At 44.2% G+C, this 17,026-nt stretch overlaps 1 protein-coding gene across 20 annotated transcripts in view; it reads right to left on the reverse strand.

Annotated features, from left to right (window-relative positions):
* RBFOX1 (RNA binding fox-1 homolog 1) overlaps positions 1-17,026 on the reverse strand; it is a 1,460,772-nt gene that overhangs the window by 76,773 nt on the left and 1,366,973 nt on the right. For 17 of the 20 annotated variants that reach the window (XM_032326756.1, XM_032326745.1, XM_032326747.1 and 14 more), the window contains one exon: positions 3,697-3,777. The exons of the other annotated variants lie outside the window; for them this stretch is intronic. In XM_032326756.1, the coding sequence (XP_032182647.1) occupies positions 3,697-3,777 (81 nt within the window). The remainder of the gene's footprint in view (positions 1-3,696; positions 3,778-17,026) is intronic. 20 annotated transcript variants of the gene reach the window in all.

Genomic DNA, 17,026 nt, shown 5'->3' on the forward strand with positions numbered 1-17,026 from the left:
GCAAAAATGACCCTCCAGGTGAAGGCAGGATTGTTTCTAGAACATATGACTTTGTACTGGAACATGTACCTTAATCTGGAAGAGAAAACCTACAAAGAAGCCAGCTAACCCTACGACCCAATGATTGCATTACTAGATGTTAATCCCAAAGATACAGATGTAGTGAAAAGAAGCGGCGCATGCACCCTAATGTTCATAGCAGCCGTGGCCACAATAGCCAAACTGTGGAAAGAGCCGAGATGCCCTTCAACAGATGAATGGATAAAGATGTGGTCCAGATATACAATGGAATGTTACTCAGCTATCAGAAAGGATGATTACCCAACTTTTGCATCGACATGGATGGAACTGGAGGGGATTATGCTGAGTGAAATAAGTCAAGCAGAGACAATTATTATATGGTTTCACTCATGTGGGACCTAAGGGAGGAAGACCACAGGAGAAGGGAGGGAAAACTGAGTGGGAAGAAATCAGAGAGGGTGACAACTGTGAGAGACTCTGGACCCTGGGAAACAACCTAAGGGTTCCAGAAGAGTGTGTGGTCAAGGGAAGGGGTAAGCAGGGGATGGGTTTGAAGGAGGACACGTATGGTGACGGGCACTGGGTCTTATAAGCAACTAATGAATCACTGAACATTACATCAAAAACTAATGATGTACTGTGTGTTAGCTAACTTATAACATAATTAAAAAAAAAAAAAAAAAAAAAAAAAACCAAGAAGCCAGTTAACGGCAAACAGCCCAGACTCAAAAGGTATTGCTCACTTGGAGAACTAAAGCAAAAAACCTCAGCAGTGTGTCTCAGGGAGGAATGGATCATCTTTACACCTGGCATTGTCGCCTCAAGATGGAAGTGATGGAGAGCTCCTTTGGCCACCCAGGTGAGGAAGGAGAAACCTCAGCATTGGCTGTTCTTACAAAACACTCACTGAGCTTGTCCAGACGCCGTTGCTTACAGGATCAACACATGAAGGTTCCTATTGAAAGAATCTAGGTTTCGGTTTTGTTTTGTGATGGGGTAGGAAAATGAACTAATCATTGTTGTTTCCTTTAACACTACTCTACAGAAGGACAGTTCTGTAATATTTCTGAAAAATTCCCACCAACAGTGGTGGGGGGGGGTGATTAAAATGTAATATTGTGAAATGATAGAATATTATGAGGCCCTCAACATATTTTCATAAAGTACCCATGACACGATAATCAGTGGAAATAATGGAATGAAAAATGTGTAGGTACTATGATTGATTGTGCAATTTAAAAATGAAGGGTGTTGGACACACATTATACTGTTTCTATAATTATTATAAATTTTCACTTTTAAGCTCAGGGAAAAAAATGTATAAACAGTGAAGAGATATTATCATTTTGGATTTTCAATAAAAAAACAGACTATATCTGCGATCAACATGCTTTTTCTGTAAAGTGCTGGAATGACAATATTTTAGGCTTTGCAGGCCACCTCTGTCGCCATCACATGTTGTCTTTAGTTCTTGTTTGTTTTTACAGCCCTTCAAAGAATCTAAGACCCATTCTTAGCTCACAAGCTTTACAAAAACAGGCTGTGGGCTGGATTTGGCCCCTGGGCTATACTTTGCGGCCGGCCGCTGCTATACTTTTGCTTTCGCCTCTGGGTGCTTCCCCTATTTTAATATGAAGAATTTGTGATAGAGTCCCACATTTCATATTGATAACACACACTTCCCCCAAAGCTGCCTTAGAATGGTTATACTGATTCAAACCCACCCTTATTTGGAATTAATTTGAACAGAGAACCGAAATAGAAATGTATATTTCATATGATCCTTGAGAGCTGTGCTTTCCAATATGGTAGCCACTAGCCACACGTGGCTAATTAGAGTAACATTAGTTAACATTAAATTAAATAAAAAAGGCAGTGCCTCTGTCCCAGGAGCCCACATATTGGACAGCGCAAATATGGAACATTTTATCTTAGACAGTTCTCTAGGACAACGATGTCACAGAATAAAACAAAATAACCCTCTGGAATAGAACTGTGGTCAAGTTTTGGATTGCCAATGTTCCTCCAGAAAATACCACTGATAGAGAAAGTAGGGGAGAGAGACAAGGGAATGACAAGGATACTTAGGGTCAAACGAAGCCAGAAAGGCAGTCCATCTCTGAATAACTTCCCAGGTTCAAAAACCAAATCTACCATATTGTGGTTGTGGGATCCTGGGTTATCACTCCTCCTCAGTACCCCCTCCATTCCTCTGCTGTAAAGCAAACATTATAATACCTACCTGGTGCAGATTTTGAGGATGAAACAAGGTTGAGCGTGTGGAAATGCGTACTAGCCTCCTAATTCTACGAGCTATGTGCACCCACATTTACACCGCCCGAAGGAGGCCATGGCCAAACATTTAGAAAGAACAACTTCTTGCCAGTATGGCTGGATGCTGGCTTCTCAGGGCACAGGAAGATACGCTGTACTGAATGTATGCCCAACCCGCTCCTGAAGATGCTATGCTGGTTGGGAGGAATACCTGGGTACCCCCATAACCTGGCACCTTCAGAAACCCGCAGGACTCTCAGAGTCTTGTTTTTGGTTTCCGGTGACTGCTTCTAACCTGTGCCCCCCAGCAAAGAGTTTGGTTTTTCTGAGCCTTTGGGAATTGAGACGCTTGATCTTGGCCCTCAGGGAGGATTCCCCTCTGTCTCTCGTCATCCCCATCACTGCTGCTTTTCATCACCACCCCCACCCCTTCTCTAAGCTCTCCAGCAGCTCTCCTTCCCTCATCCCCACACTCACTGCTGAGCACTGATCCCACTGAAGACCAGCTTCATAGTTATGGGGGATTTCATCGGGTCGTGTTTTACAGCCTAAGAAATAGATAAGAAGTTCTCAGCAGTGGCTGGGGGTCTTTCTGAGGAGGGGCAACCCAGCTAGGGGGACCATGATGGAATCCACGAGAACTGTAACTGTTCGACCTGTTCTGGGAACTGGGGTCGGGGTGGGGCATTTTCCACCCCAGAGCATCCATCCCAGGCAGAGAAATCCTTGGTTTTTCCATGTCAACACTGTGATCTATCTTCCGCATTTATTTTTGGTTTTCTCCCCCTTGCACTTGATGACTATGTTCACATCTACCAAAGTGCCTTTTCCCGTTGTTCCTCTACCCAGTTAAACGGGGGAGAACCACATTCTTCTCTTGCCTCCTCCTGCTCCCTGAAATCACATAGCAAAGGGCAGAACAGGCTTGCAAACAAGTCATTATTTTCCACCGTGAGAAAAGGGTGCCCAAGCACCTTTTGTCACGTGAGGGGGCCGCTTGGATGGCCTGTGTGTGTTCCATCAATTATTTTCACGTGAATTTGCAAGGCTGTGATAGAAGGCAGGCAGTGAGCTTTAGCTCCACACCCCTCCCCGCCATGCGCCAACCCCCAGACCAACGCCCCCGGTCCCATCCATTGGACCCGATCCTGCTGGGTCTTAACAAAGGATGACGGGGACATCTGGGAAGTGAGCGTTCAGACGTAATGAGCAAAGGGGTTCGATGCTAAGGTGACAGGGAAACACAGAGACATGCTTATGAGAACCAACCTCATCTTGCGGGGAGCCACAGGGAGGGTACAGCAGAGAGGGAGGGGAGGAGGAGAACTTACATGGCAGGGAAGGTGATTGGACTCAGATTTATGTCACAAAACAAAGAGAGAGCCACGACAGCGGGCTTACTTGCGGAAGTATATACAAGTGAACTGGGGGCACTGTACATGGAAGATCCCTCCTGGTTTGCCTGGCACAGCAGCACCGTGCCTACGAAAGAGAGAGAGATAGCTGGTATCTGGTTTGGGAACAGGCACGCTACACCTGAGAGATCGCGGCAACGCACACAAGAACGGCAGAGAAATGAAAACACAGCCACACCCCCGTGCATGTGGCGGGGACACCCGGGGTAACCCCCCGGCTTAGCCGAAGGGAGTCGGGAGCCCGCCCTCCAGCCCTTCAAGCACGCGTGACACCTTGTCACCTGGGGTTCCCGTAGTAGGAACCTGGCCACCCCAGGACCCAGTTTCAGAACAGTGATGGTGGCAGCACGGCATATGCCAAAGGGGGCTTGAAAAATACCGGCGAGAACTAGATGACAAGCCTGGCTCGAAGCCCCTTAGCTGTGTGATCTTGGTAAGTCACTGTATCTCTCTGTGCCTCGGGAGTCCCATCTGGAAAATGGGGCGGATATACCTACCTCCAGGGAGGGTTGGGGATCGTACGGCTAGAGATGTGCCTGGGGCAGGGGCTGGCACGTAATCATCACTCAGTAAAGGGGAACCATGTGAACTGCTATGTTTGGAGAAAACTTTTCCTCCCCTGCCGCCACGCCCTCCCCCCACTTTAGACTGTCTGCATCAGTTCTTCAGGGGGAAGGACAGAAAGTGCGGTGGGGAAGAAATGAATGCAACTTTCACCCTCCATGTGACCCACCCCGGACCCACACTGGGCTTAGGGTGAGACCATCATTGGCTTCTGCGTATCTCGTTTCTTCCCGAAAGCTCTCAGCTTTCCAGCTGGAGAGGCTGCCTCACCAAGCAAGCCTGCACTGCAGATCTGACTGTCCTCTGCCTGATTTAAAGCAAAGGGCACCGGGCTTATCCTGGCACAATGGAATTTTACAGCAGAGAGGAGTGGTGGAATCCTGAGATATGCCCTCAGTCTGTGATGTGTTTTGAACCACCACCCACTCCAAGGGTGAGCAGGGTCAGGAATCCGCAGGGTATCAATCCTCTCTCCCACAAAGCTCACACTCAGACTTTGAAAAGACTGTGAGAGACTTCTGAGGAGCTGTCAGTCCATTACTGATGATGGAACTGTGTTCCCTGTGGCTTCCGTTCACTTGTTTCCATTTTGTTTCGGGTTTTGGAGTCTCTGGCCGTCACCAAGACTGGAAAGCTCCCCCCGTGAGAAGAAGCCTGCCCACATCATTGGAGACCTCACCCACATCTTCGGAGCTCACACACACCTCTGGAGACCTGCTCTAGGGCTTGCTAAGGGGTTCTACAGCCCTGTAGGAGCTTTCCCAAGGTTGACAGAAGCTTAGTAGGAACTTGCAGAGTGAGTGGGAGTTCTGCCACACAGAGAGGGATTGCCCCATGAACCATGAAAAGATAGCCATCTTTCCTGAACTAAAAAACCAAACACAGTTCCAGAGGTGGTCTCCATGACAGCCGCCCCCCCTCCTTCAGGACAAAGCCAGAATAGATGGCCCCTATGAGGTGGGCTGAGAAGGTTTCTGCAGATTCCTTTTCTACCCTTTGCTCCCTGTGTTTCCCTGGATTTTGTACAATATTTCCAGATAAAGCAAAGATGCATGAAAATCCCTAAGTGGTCCTTCCATCACCAACTCAGCCACCCCCATCCATTCTTTGACACAGAGAAGCAGCCCATGGACAGAAGTTCTATCTGAAGGAATGTCCCCTGGTCCTTCTGACATTTACCCTGGTATCCTGTGTTTCTAGCTGGAGAAGAGCCCCCACAAAAGCGTGGATATAAGAGTAAAACTGACTGACCTTCCCTTGGTGGTAAATGTATTCAGAGTCTGGTTGGGTCTGAGTCACGATCAGCCTTTGCTACATGGATGTTTCTTTCTTCTATTTTATTTAAAAAGTTTATCCCAACATATAAGATGGGACTTTACATGGTCTTATTTCTTCTTGGTAAGTATTTCCTGTTTTGGCAAGAAACTGGCATAGCTTGGTAATTAATAGCAAACAAATGGAACACCAGCCCAGCGGGGTGTGGGGTCTGAAATCAACCAACAGGAGTGGCACACCCACCCCACGGACACGCCCCGACACCCACCCTGCTTATCAACAAGTACTTCGCCTGACTTTGCAAAGGACATTCATCCCCAGGTTCTCGCTCACTGCCACAACCTTAGACAGAAAAAATGAACGTTTCTATAGGATACACAGAGAGCTGTCAAATCAGCATCTTCTAGGGTGGGACCCGTGAGAAAACTCAGTGGGTCTCTCATGTCCACCCCTGGATCGAAACCACTTTTAAAATGAAATCTGAAGTTTCTTGGGGGGGGGGTACCTTGGTTTCAAAAGAAAAATGGCATAGTTGTAGCAAAAATATATCCAGAAAGACATTTTGGTATTGTGCAGTTAAAACCTTAGGGTCAATTTTCAACACTCTCAGTGCAATTTAGAGAATCCCATTGGGACACAACACAGATTCCCTCTAGGAAGCTAAATCCTGGCAGGGCATAATGAAGCTTTCCTAATGCTCTTACACTGTAGATCCTGAGAAACTGCATTGAAATAACTTCTTTGGAAGCCCTCTTGGTAGTGGGGGAAAAAAAATTCTTTATGCAATAATTCTGACCTTTGTAAAACAAAATCTATACTGTCACAGGACTTGCTTTTTATTTTACCTAAAAAACATTCTCTAATTTAATTTGCAAAGTACTTATTGTATGTTCTCTTAGTACTTTGTGACCTTTCCTTAAGAGAAAGCTTTGAATTAAACAGAAACAAAGAGGCAGAGGAGAAACTGTAACCTCCAAGCATTTTTTGGGACGGGGCGAGTCATGTGTGTTTGTTTAAAGAAGTCAGTCAAATAGATAATAGGGTAGGAATAGCAGCATAAGGAGCATTTAGAAGGTCATTCAAGGCACCTTGTGATGCAGCTTTCTAATGAGTCCCTTGCATTGTGTTTTCTATCCACACCCATCCCCCCAAATGGTCTCATTTGCCTCCAGCTAGCATTAACTGTCCGCCACTATGGTGGCATTCTATACTTCTCAGACTTCTGTGCCTTTACTAATAAAGCAATTTTATTCTAATACCCAGGATTTTGAGGGAGGAGGGGGGAAGGGGGTCTTTCCTCTTTATAATTTAAAGATGGCAACTGTGTTCAATTTATACCACTAGCCACCATTCGCTAGCCAGGACAGACTGGTCATTCATCAATTTCCAAGTGTCCTTTCCTTTTTATCCTGGAATCCTCAGAAGCATTCTTAACCCAGCTTCTAGGCAGTTGCTACTGTTTGATTACAGTTGGTGGACAGGATGAAACCTCCAGGCCATTCCTGCTCCTCCTGTTTGGTTAAACCATAAAATTGACCTTTTTACGCCAAATAGGATTGAATATTGGAGATTTCAAGGGATTTAATTTTAAAGAAAGGCCCCGCTGCAATGTCTACTGTGTCTTTTAGAAGTTGCCTCTTTTCCCAGTCCCTAGGAGATAATGGATCACCCCCTACCCGCCTCCTATGTGCCCATCCATTTAAAAAAAAAAAAAAATTCCCTAGGCTCACCCGGGTGGTTCAGTCAGTTAAGCCCCTAACTCTCAATCCTGGTTCAGGTTGATCTCAGAGTCATGAGTTCAAGCCCAGCGCTGAGTGCTACTCTGGGCACGGAGCCTACTTAAAAAAATAAAAAATAAAAAAAATAAAAATCTCCCTAGCAGATCCTTTGCCACACTCTACTGCAACTTTTCATTTACATTTCGGTCTTAGCCACAATGAGCCCCTCTTGAGTCAGAGCCAAACCAGACTCATCTATTCCTAGCCCCTAACAAAATACCCCTCGGAAGGTTTTACAAATACAATCGAGTAATTATGTTTTTAAAGATCTCTTCTTTTCTGTTTTCTTGGCTAAAAATAGTGCTTTGCCTAGCCAATTGTACTCGAGGGTACCTTCTTCTGCCACCTGTTGATTGCTGGGGGTGTGCATGCCTAAAGTCCGGTTACGAGCCCTCTCTATGGGATTCACTTGCTTCCTCCTCCTCCTCTTCTCTGGTGCTTTTAAGGTTGACTCAAGCAGCTCCACATGGAATCTGAGTATCTCGTATCTGTGCCTGGTAGGAGCTGCCTCCCTGTGGCTCACTGCATTTCGGAATAATCAGAGCCTTTGCAAAGTCTGTCACGCCCTCATCAGCATCCCAAATTCCAAATTCCGGCAAGATATCCATGGGGCCATTCCCGGGCAGGATCGGGAATCTTCCAGCTGTGAGAGGGTGAGCCCAGGTTCATGTGCAGATGGGGCAACCCAACACTTTCTTCTTGACTGGAGACTCCCCACAGTTTTGGGGATCATTCCTGGCCCCTTGAGGGGCAGGGAGAAGCCTCAAAGGGGTGATTCCTATCACAGACAGGGGAGAGGAAGCATCCAAACTTTGTACTCTGCTGCCAACTCTTAGGTGAGGAAATCAGACTCAAACCAACTGGAACAACCGTGCATTTGCACACCTGTGCCTTGATGAAGGGTAATGCTTCTCCCCGGAACCTCCCCACCGCCAACCCAGATAATTCCCTTCTGGACTCGGCTATAGCTTCTTCTCCTAGAAACCAGATCTCTTTGCCTTTATCTGCCAAATTCAGCTTCTTTCCTCTGCTTTTCTAAATTGTGTTGTGTGATAATCTGTCGAGTGAATGTCTTCCCATGGATGAGGTGAACTCCAAGGGGGGTTCATCCAAGAGGAGTTCAACCCCATGGGTTCAGGGACCTCCGTGGGGAGGCAGGGGGGCCTGACAAGAGGAACCAGAGGGTTTTGGACGAGCAGCCATGTAGCACTTGCAGGAAATAAAACTAGAATGCAAGAGGGAAAGGAAGAAGAGAGAGGCTCTTTTGAATGTCCGCCCTTCCATTTAGTACCGATGAGGCAGATCTCCAAGCCAGCCCAGGGTGAATGACTTGGCCCATCCTGTATTTTCTGAATTACACACACACACACACACACACACATCAAAGAAAAGTAAAAAAAAAAAAAAAAAAAAAAAGAAGGAACAAAACATGTCAAAGAAACACCCGAACCGCCTAGCAACTGGGAGTGGCTGACTCACTTCGTTAGCTCCAAGAGGAAGATGAGTTAGAACACCAGGAGAAGAATGCTCTTATCGCTACTAAATGGAAAAAAAAAATTGAAGGCGTGAAGAAAAACCACCACACTTCATGAATTTTCTGAGAGCCAACAGGGATTCGGAAACCCTTGCTGTAGAAGGTTCTGGAGTGTCAGGTGTTATCTGAGCCTCTTCAAGCATCTGTGTGCTGATCCCGAGTCCCTTGCAAGCAGAGCCCGTTGCTGGGGTCCAGCTTTCCCAGTGTCACTGGGCCTGGTGACTCTGCAAAGAGAGCTGCGGGGAGTCACCCCACAGGCAGATGGTGAATGAATGCAGGAGGCCATCTCAGAGTTACTCTGTCACGAGCACTCAGCTAAGAAGAGGTGACCTGCGAGGGCTACTGTTCATTCGGCAAAAGAGTATTGGCCTCTATCATGTGCCGGGCACTGTGTGGGTTCTGGGGTACGCCCGCTGAGCCCCCTGTGCCCTTGAAAAGAATGAAACGCTGTCTTTTTTAGTGCCCGAACGTTCAGGAACAAATACATACACAAGAAAGGGAACAAAGGAATGGGTCCACAACGACCCCCAAATCTGACACCCTATGGTTATTTACTTTGCTTGCTGAGATCCATAAAACTTACAAGTAATTTTGGCACAGTATTTATGAAACATGACTATTATGACTGGCAAAATACTCTATTCCATAATTCTGTTACACATTGCAGTCATAACAAAAAAAAAGGTTTCATAGTAATAGTAATCACTAGGAAAAAGAGTACTTTCATTTTATTAAAAAAAAAAATTTTCATTCAATCCGCACATTTTTATAATGCATTTGTTCCTCCCTAACTAGAAGGGTCAGACAGTATTAGTCTCTCTTTAGAGATGGGGAAAAAAATGGCACAGAACAAAGATGTGGTTTACGAAAAGCTCTATCACCAGTCAGAGGCGAATTTTGGGTGAGAAACAAAGTTATGTAGGCTCCTAGAACACGACTCATTTTATCAAGGACTCTTTCCTGCTTCCACTGTTGGATGATTTTTAAAATATATTTTTAAATTAGAACAAAATGAGGAAAACTTTGGCCATCATTGAAAGAACAAGCTGGGTTACAGAAGCATTCTTCATAGGAATGGTACTTCCAGAAAGGGGTGCCCTCAACGCCATGGGGTTCTTATAACCACCTGTGTCACCTAGTGTATCTGTTCAACACAGAACACTAGGTCCCCCTCCCAGAGTTTTGGACTGACTCCAGAGGTCTGGCATGGAGCTGAGGAGTTGCATTTTCAACAAGCTTTCGTGTTGTCGGGGACCACACTTTGAGAAACACCAGAGGAGAGCCGGTCCCCCTAACCTCAATGCTGTGGGGTTCTTGCATTCCTAGCACTGGAGGTTTTCAAGGCCTGTGAGACTTCAGGAATCCACTGGGAAGCACTGAAATGAGTTGCCTTCAAAGGCTCCACCCCCTAAAGAGCGTGACTCAGCTGGTCAGAAATCTGCATTTCTGATGTAGAGGCCGAGCTTACTGACCTTTTATGGTTGCTGTTCGGTGCATCGACAACTTTTGCCTTCGTTTGTAGCATTTCAAACACAAGGAATAACAACCAGTCTTAACTGTTCTGTCAAAGTCTCTGGAGGTGGGCTGGTAAAGAAGGTTCAGAAGATCTCCAGCAGCATAATCCTAGCAAAGTCATTCTTGGTTCCCCACCCAAAAGAGAGCCTACCTATCCATTCCTGCTCCACTGCTACGGGCTGAAGTGGATACGGTCCACATTCATGCATACACTGATGTCCTAATCACGCCCCCCTCCACCCCGTACAGGATGTGTCTGTATCTGGAGATAGGATCTTTAGAGAGGTAGTGAGGTTAAAGTTAGGCCATGGGGATAGACCCCGATTCCACGTGGCTGATATTCTTCTAAGAAGAGTAAATTACAACAGAGGCACAGAGGAATGACCGAGTGAGGACTCAGGGAGAAGACGGCCGTCTACAAGTCAAGGAGAAAGGCCTCCAAAGGAACCAACCCTGCTGACCCCTTGATCTTGGACTTCTGGCCTACAGATCTGTAAGAAAATTCATTTCTGTTGCATAAGCTGCCCCAGCCATGGTGGCCCTAGCAGACTTCCTATCCTGCTTCCCTCCTAATGAGTTCTGCCCTGAGGCTCAGGGAGGCACTGTACTACGTGAGGGCCAGACAGCACAGGCATGAGACAGGGGTCTGGGAAGTTGCTGTGTGCTACTCCCTGCCCATGAGGGTTACTGCTTCCGATGGACACATTTATCCAAAGCCCTCATGGGTTGTGGATGCTTTTTACGGTTACGCATTTTTGAACACGGACTGGCGTTGAGCTAATCCATGTAAGAATATTTTCACAGCGAATACTTAATGCTTTTATACATGCCTGAAAGATGAGCCTCTCTGAAGGGTTATGGTCGAGCTTTCAATACAGAGGTATTTCCACTGAGGCACAGATGTTGCAGAAAAATGTTGGATATGTATTTAATTCTTATAAAGTGAATCATGTTTTAATTGTGCCAGGGGATTCCCATATTTAAAGGAGCCCTGAAGTAAATCTGTATCGAGTGTAAATAATCTCTTATTCCAATTTATAAAGCAAGTTTTGATTTTCATAACAGTTAAAGAGAAATACATGATTGTGTGGGTTTTTTTTTTCCCCATTTCACTTTTCTTTTTGACGTAATTTCAGACTATCCCCAAAAAGTTGCGGGAATACTAAAGAATCTCTCTACAACATTCTCCCTGATTATTTGTTGTTTTAAAAAAATGTCATGACTTACTTGAACTACTCTTATTCACCTGCCTTCCAAACTTCACGTAATAGTGATTTTTACAGAAAATATTCAGTTGACTCAATTTGATGCTAAACACATCAACCGTAGCAATTCCAAACATTGCTTACTAATCACTCAAAAGGCGCCAAGCAAACCCATTTGGTGTTTAAGTTGGACTCTTCCCTATTCTTTACCCTGTAAGACAGGTACTATCGTCACAGCTATTGTAATAGACGAGGATCCAGAGACAGAGTTTAAGAATCTTGCCCAAGGCCACACAGGTCACACAGATAGAAATCTCACAGTGCTGAATTCAGATCAAACCAAACAGATCCTTGGGACCCATTTTCTGAAGGTTAATCTTTCACATCCAGTGTAGGCAAACTACAGTCATTTGGCCAAATACAGCCTACCACTTTTTTTTTTTTTTTTTTGTATGGCCTGTGATCTAAGAACGTTTTTTTACATTTTTATCTGGTCAAAGAACAATCCATAGAAGACCAATATTGGGTGACAAAGTGAAAAATCACATAAGATTCAAATTTCAGTATCTCTAAGGAGTTACTGGAACACAGGCACACTTGTTCATTTACATATTATTTATGACTGCTTCTATGCTGCAAGACGGAGCTGAGGAGTTACAACAGAGACCTTATTGCCCATAAAGGCTAAAATATTCACTATCTCGACCTTTACAGAGAAGGTCTGCTGACCTCTGTTCTAATGTCCTCTTTCTGTTTGGAAGATATAAGCAGTGATTGTCAGGACAGTATTAGCCCCTCCCTGGGAAGCTGTCACAAATTATTTCAGAGGGTATCATTTTATTAAATACTTGCAAAAATTTATTTATTTTTGTTAAAAACAACCAAAAAAAATATTTAAAGACATGTTCTTTGAATGCTTGCCAAAAATCTCTTTCTAATTCATTGTTGTTCAAGATAATAAAGCAACTAGAAAAAATGGTCCCATAAGGTATTTGCGGAAAGCAAACAATGTACAACAAAAACAATGCAAATACATTTTATCTCTTTCAGGTTTGCAGCTGTTAGAATTTAGGTAAGGGTTATCTTAAAGCCCTTGTTTCTAAAATTCTAATAGGCATTGAATTACTCCGGGGCCCTTCTAAAATGGATATTCTCATCTAGTAGGCCTGGGCTGGGGCATGAGAATCTGCATTTCCAATCAGCTCCCAGGGATGCCCACGCTGCTAACTAGTGACGGGAAAATGCTAGGGACTACACATAAAGATCGTCAAGTTACAGCTAATATGAATGCGAGTGGCCATTAAGATGCAATGGAGTTTCAGGTCCTGAACCAGGTACACTGTGCACACGTTGTGATTTTTTTTTTTTTAATCTTATCAAACTGACAAGGAAAGTAAGGCCCAGAGAGAGAAAAAGATGAGACAAAACCGAAATCCAAGCCAGCCTAGTGTGACTCCAAAACTCAGACTCACTCACGGAGCTACATCGGCTCATTTACGGTGATGCTTGGTCTTGAGGTGTTTGGACAACATCCTCTCCAGCCATGGAGTGATAAATACCCACCGACTGACCCCATTTGCACTAGAGCCATTTCGAACCGTTCCTCTGTTGCCTGCTGGCTGGAAACACCTGACTCTTCCAGGCTGAGGGATGTTGGCTAGAACCTCATGATCACGTTTAAGAATCTGTGATAGGGTTTTAAATCCCACCAGGGAAGCCTCCGGGCAGGATGTATCTTCTAGAGATAAGAAAATATCAATTGCAAGATCACAGTTCTACAGGCAGGAAGGAAACACCGAGAGAGGAAAAAATAGGGAACTTTCAAGGTCTGACAGTACTGCTGAAAAAGTATGGGTTTGGGGAACGTTAACCCTTAGTTTTATGTTCTGGCCTCAGTGACTGCAAGTTTCTTAGACCTTGAGCAAGTCAGTTAAAGTCCTAGACTTGGCTTTCCCATCTCTAAGATGGGAACCAAAAAAATCTACTTCATTGAGAATTGTTGTAGGGATCAGATCTGTTCTGTGGAAGGGGTAGGCAATTTGTAGGTAATAAGTGATCTCAACAATACTACTACTACTAATAATAATGGGCTATTAACTATGATTATTTTTTGAATCTGAAAATACAGTACTTTACAGATTTATTTTGTTCCATTGCTCCTTGAGGAATGAGAGAGCAACAGCTCCTGAGCTGTTGGGTTTGGCCATGTCCTGGACAGAATGAACAGATTTAATGGAGAACATTTTAAGATTGGGAATTAATTGCCAACAGTTAAACTGGGGAGGTTTAATGTCACAAGACAGATGTCGCTTCTCTTGAGGAATCAGGGGATGGAGCCACACGGATCTGGGCCCGCATGCCCACGTGGCAGGGCCATGCAGGGTGGCAGGGAGATGGCGCTCCTCTCTAGGACTGAGCTGTGTCCTCTCCAAGTGCACATTCAGCTCCCAGCTCTCAAAGTCTTTTAGTTTGCAAAGTATGAGGAATGAAAAAAACAAAAAACCAAACCAAAACAAAAAAACATCAGAAACTGTGGTTTAGCTAAAATCTGTGGAGTTTACAAGTTTCGGCAAAGAACCCAGCATGCCTTCCTCTCTCCTTCCTCGGGACGAGAACCTCTGAGATACAACAGGAGTCCAAAAATCCCCCCTGACAGGCCTCCCGTGGGCCCCCCTTTCTATTTCACTTGCTAGTACAGAGCTATATTTTAGGAGGGGCTGGAAATATTTGAGGGGTGGGGGTAGGGTTTCATCTTCAGTTCCTTTCCATATATCCCAGATTAGGTTTAAACTCCTGACCCCGCTCTTTGGATAAGAGCAGAAAATATACTTTGACTTTGAATCTTCTAAAGAGTAATCAGATACATTTGTTTAAACAAGCTTCCCACGCCACAAACTCTCACACACACACACACACACACACACACACACACACACACACACACACATTCTCATGGGCCGAAAGCAAACAGAATATTTCAGCTGGCGACAATGGTTTTCAAAAATGACAGGGAATTAATACGGAAGGTTTCAGACTTTACAATATCAAATGATATTGTATTTTGTATATCAAACAAGCACTAGAAACGCACAAATAGACTCCTCTTTTTTCCCCAGAGGAAATATCAGTGATATTGGGGTGTTCGTGCTTTTAAAACGATACTGGGTTTAATACAATGGTAAGTGTGCATCGATTAACCTCGGCGTCGGGTTTAAATGTATAGCCCATTCACTAATTTAATCTCCTCCAAAAAACAAAACAAAACAACAACAACAAAAAACAGCCTTTGGCATTATTCTCTGAATAATCCTTGTTTAGTTTCCATAATGGTATCCTGTTTAATGAAAAACTCATTAGAATGTAGCATACGGCATAATTAATTCTGGCTGATTGTTTTGGTGTGAACAGCTAAGGCAGATGCTGGGTTCCATTTTCCTCTGGCTTTATTAATTTTTCATAAACCAATATTTCGACCGTAATGGGTTGTAACAGGTCCGCAGAAGTTCTAGAAATGCATTAACTGTCACCAATGTAGTTAATTGAAGTAGGATTTTGCCATTTGTGTGTTGATCCTCCCACACTACATTTTTAAAAGACAGTGTCATTTGATACTCAGAGAAGGAGTATCTACATATAATTAACATACAGGGGATTAAACAATATTTGGCCAATTTGTCTTTATTTACACACAACTTAATCGGTTGGGCTAATAACGCTGAACTATAAATTTTGAAAAGAAAGCTAAAAAGTGGGAAGCGCAACCTTCCAAACAAAATGGTTTATAGTAAGAGTGGCGACACAAGTTAAAATATTTTTAAAAGTGAAACTGTGTCGTTTTTAAAGTCTCTGGTAATTTGTTTTCCGAGGAAGAGATCGGGACACAACAGGAAATGGGCTGGATACTGGGTGTCAGGCACTGGTTTCCTAATCCTGGGATCTGTCAGGAGCCTGATCTCTGGGTGAGAAGTTGCTGATTTAGTTTAATCTCTTTCAGTCTTTTAGGAGTGGGTTCATATATTTGAAAGAGTCTTCATGATAAGATTATTATTTATTTCAGGTGCAGATACACATGGTAATTCATTACTGGGGGCTCTTGTTTCTTTTCTTTTATTTTTTAAGTATATTTTCTATCAGAGATTTCACTGGTTGACTGTCACTCAAAGGATGAAATCCAGAATCCACATTCCTTTATACAGCATTGTCAGGTCTTTTGCAACTTTTCTCTAGAAGGTACTCTCTGATCTCAACAGATTGGTATTTCTCAGCTTTGGGGGGAAACCTGATTTTGCCTCAGAAATTTCTATATCCAGTGAAGATCAAGCAGATATATACATTTGTACTTCTCAATGGATTTTGAAGATAAAGATTGAGAAACTCCTTTGGACTCTGCCAAACTCCTTCTTACTTACTCCTACAAAGATCTTTCTTTAGTTTCTTACCAGGAGAACTCTTACTCATCCCTCAAAACCCGATTAAGACCCCACTCTCCCACCTCTTAATAGAGAGAGGGTTGTTAGTTTTTCAGTGTTCTGGCAGGTAGGCAGGTATCATCGTTTATTATATACTAAGTTGGTCTGTCTGTATTTTTCAATGTTCTAAGGAATTCTCGAGGGAAGAGGTGTTCTCCCCTGCCAGCGCATGTGCAATGCCTCGCACTTTACAGGCCTTCAGCACTGTAACTCTGAGCTGAAACCTGAATTAACAGAATTAACAGAAGCCAGTGATACGTGCGACTTTATACACAGCCTCTCCTTGGCCCTTCCTTGACAAGCCTGGTGTGAATTTCACATTTTTACACAGCTGGGGATGGGGCGAGGACAACTATTTCATGACCCATGAAAATTATAAGAAATGTAAATGGCTTTGTCCCTAAAGTTTTACTGGGACACAGCCATGCGCACTCATTTGTTCACTCCTGCATTAGAGTGGCAGAAGTGAGCGGGTTGGGGAGACTGTAGGCCCGCACAGCTGAACCTACTCACAAACTGACCCTTTACAGAAATTTACAGACCTCTGCTTGAAGCGAAAAATGTACACTTTTTTTTTTCTCTTTCATAACTGAATCCAGCTTGATCTTTTCTCCTAAAACCAACCAACCAACAGAGTGGTATGTCTTGCCTTATACAACACTCCCCCTCCTCCTCAACACTACCATCATGAACACGAATATATATAATATTAACTCATATTATATATATACTCTGAACTTGCAAGCTCCTTTTCCTTCTGCTGCTTGTCCTCTTCCTCCCTTTTCTTCTGTTGCGCAGGGAAGGGTTAACTCAGTAGGTCTGGGCTGCTCAAACTCGGGAACATTCCTCTGGAAGGTTTGTCTTCAGGACTGGCCGTTGGACAGCTCCTGGCAGAGGCGTTCTAAACCTTTGGAATATTCTACCTGATAAAACTGTTTTTGGGTGTCTGAGGCCTTGGGCCATACATTGCCAGTCT

This window comes from Mustela erminea, chromosome 20, assembly GCF_009829155.1.
Source record: "Mustela erminea isolate mMusErm1 chromosome 20, mMusErm1.Pri, whole genome shotgun sequence".
NCBI classification, from domain to species: Eukaryota; Metazoa; Chordata; class Mammalia; order Carnivora; family Mustelidae; genus Mustela; species Mustela erminea.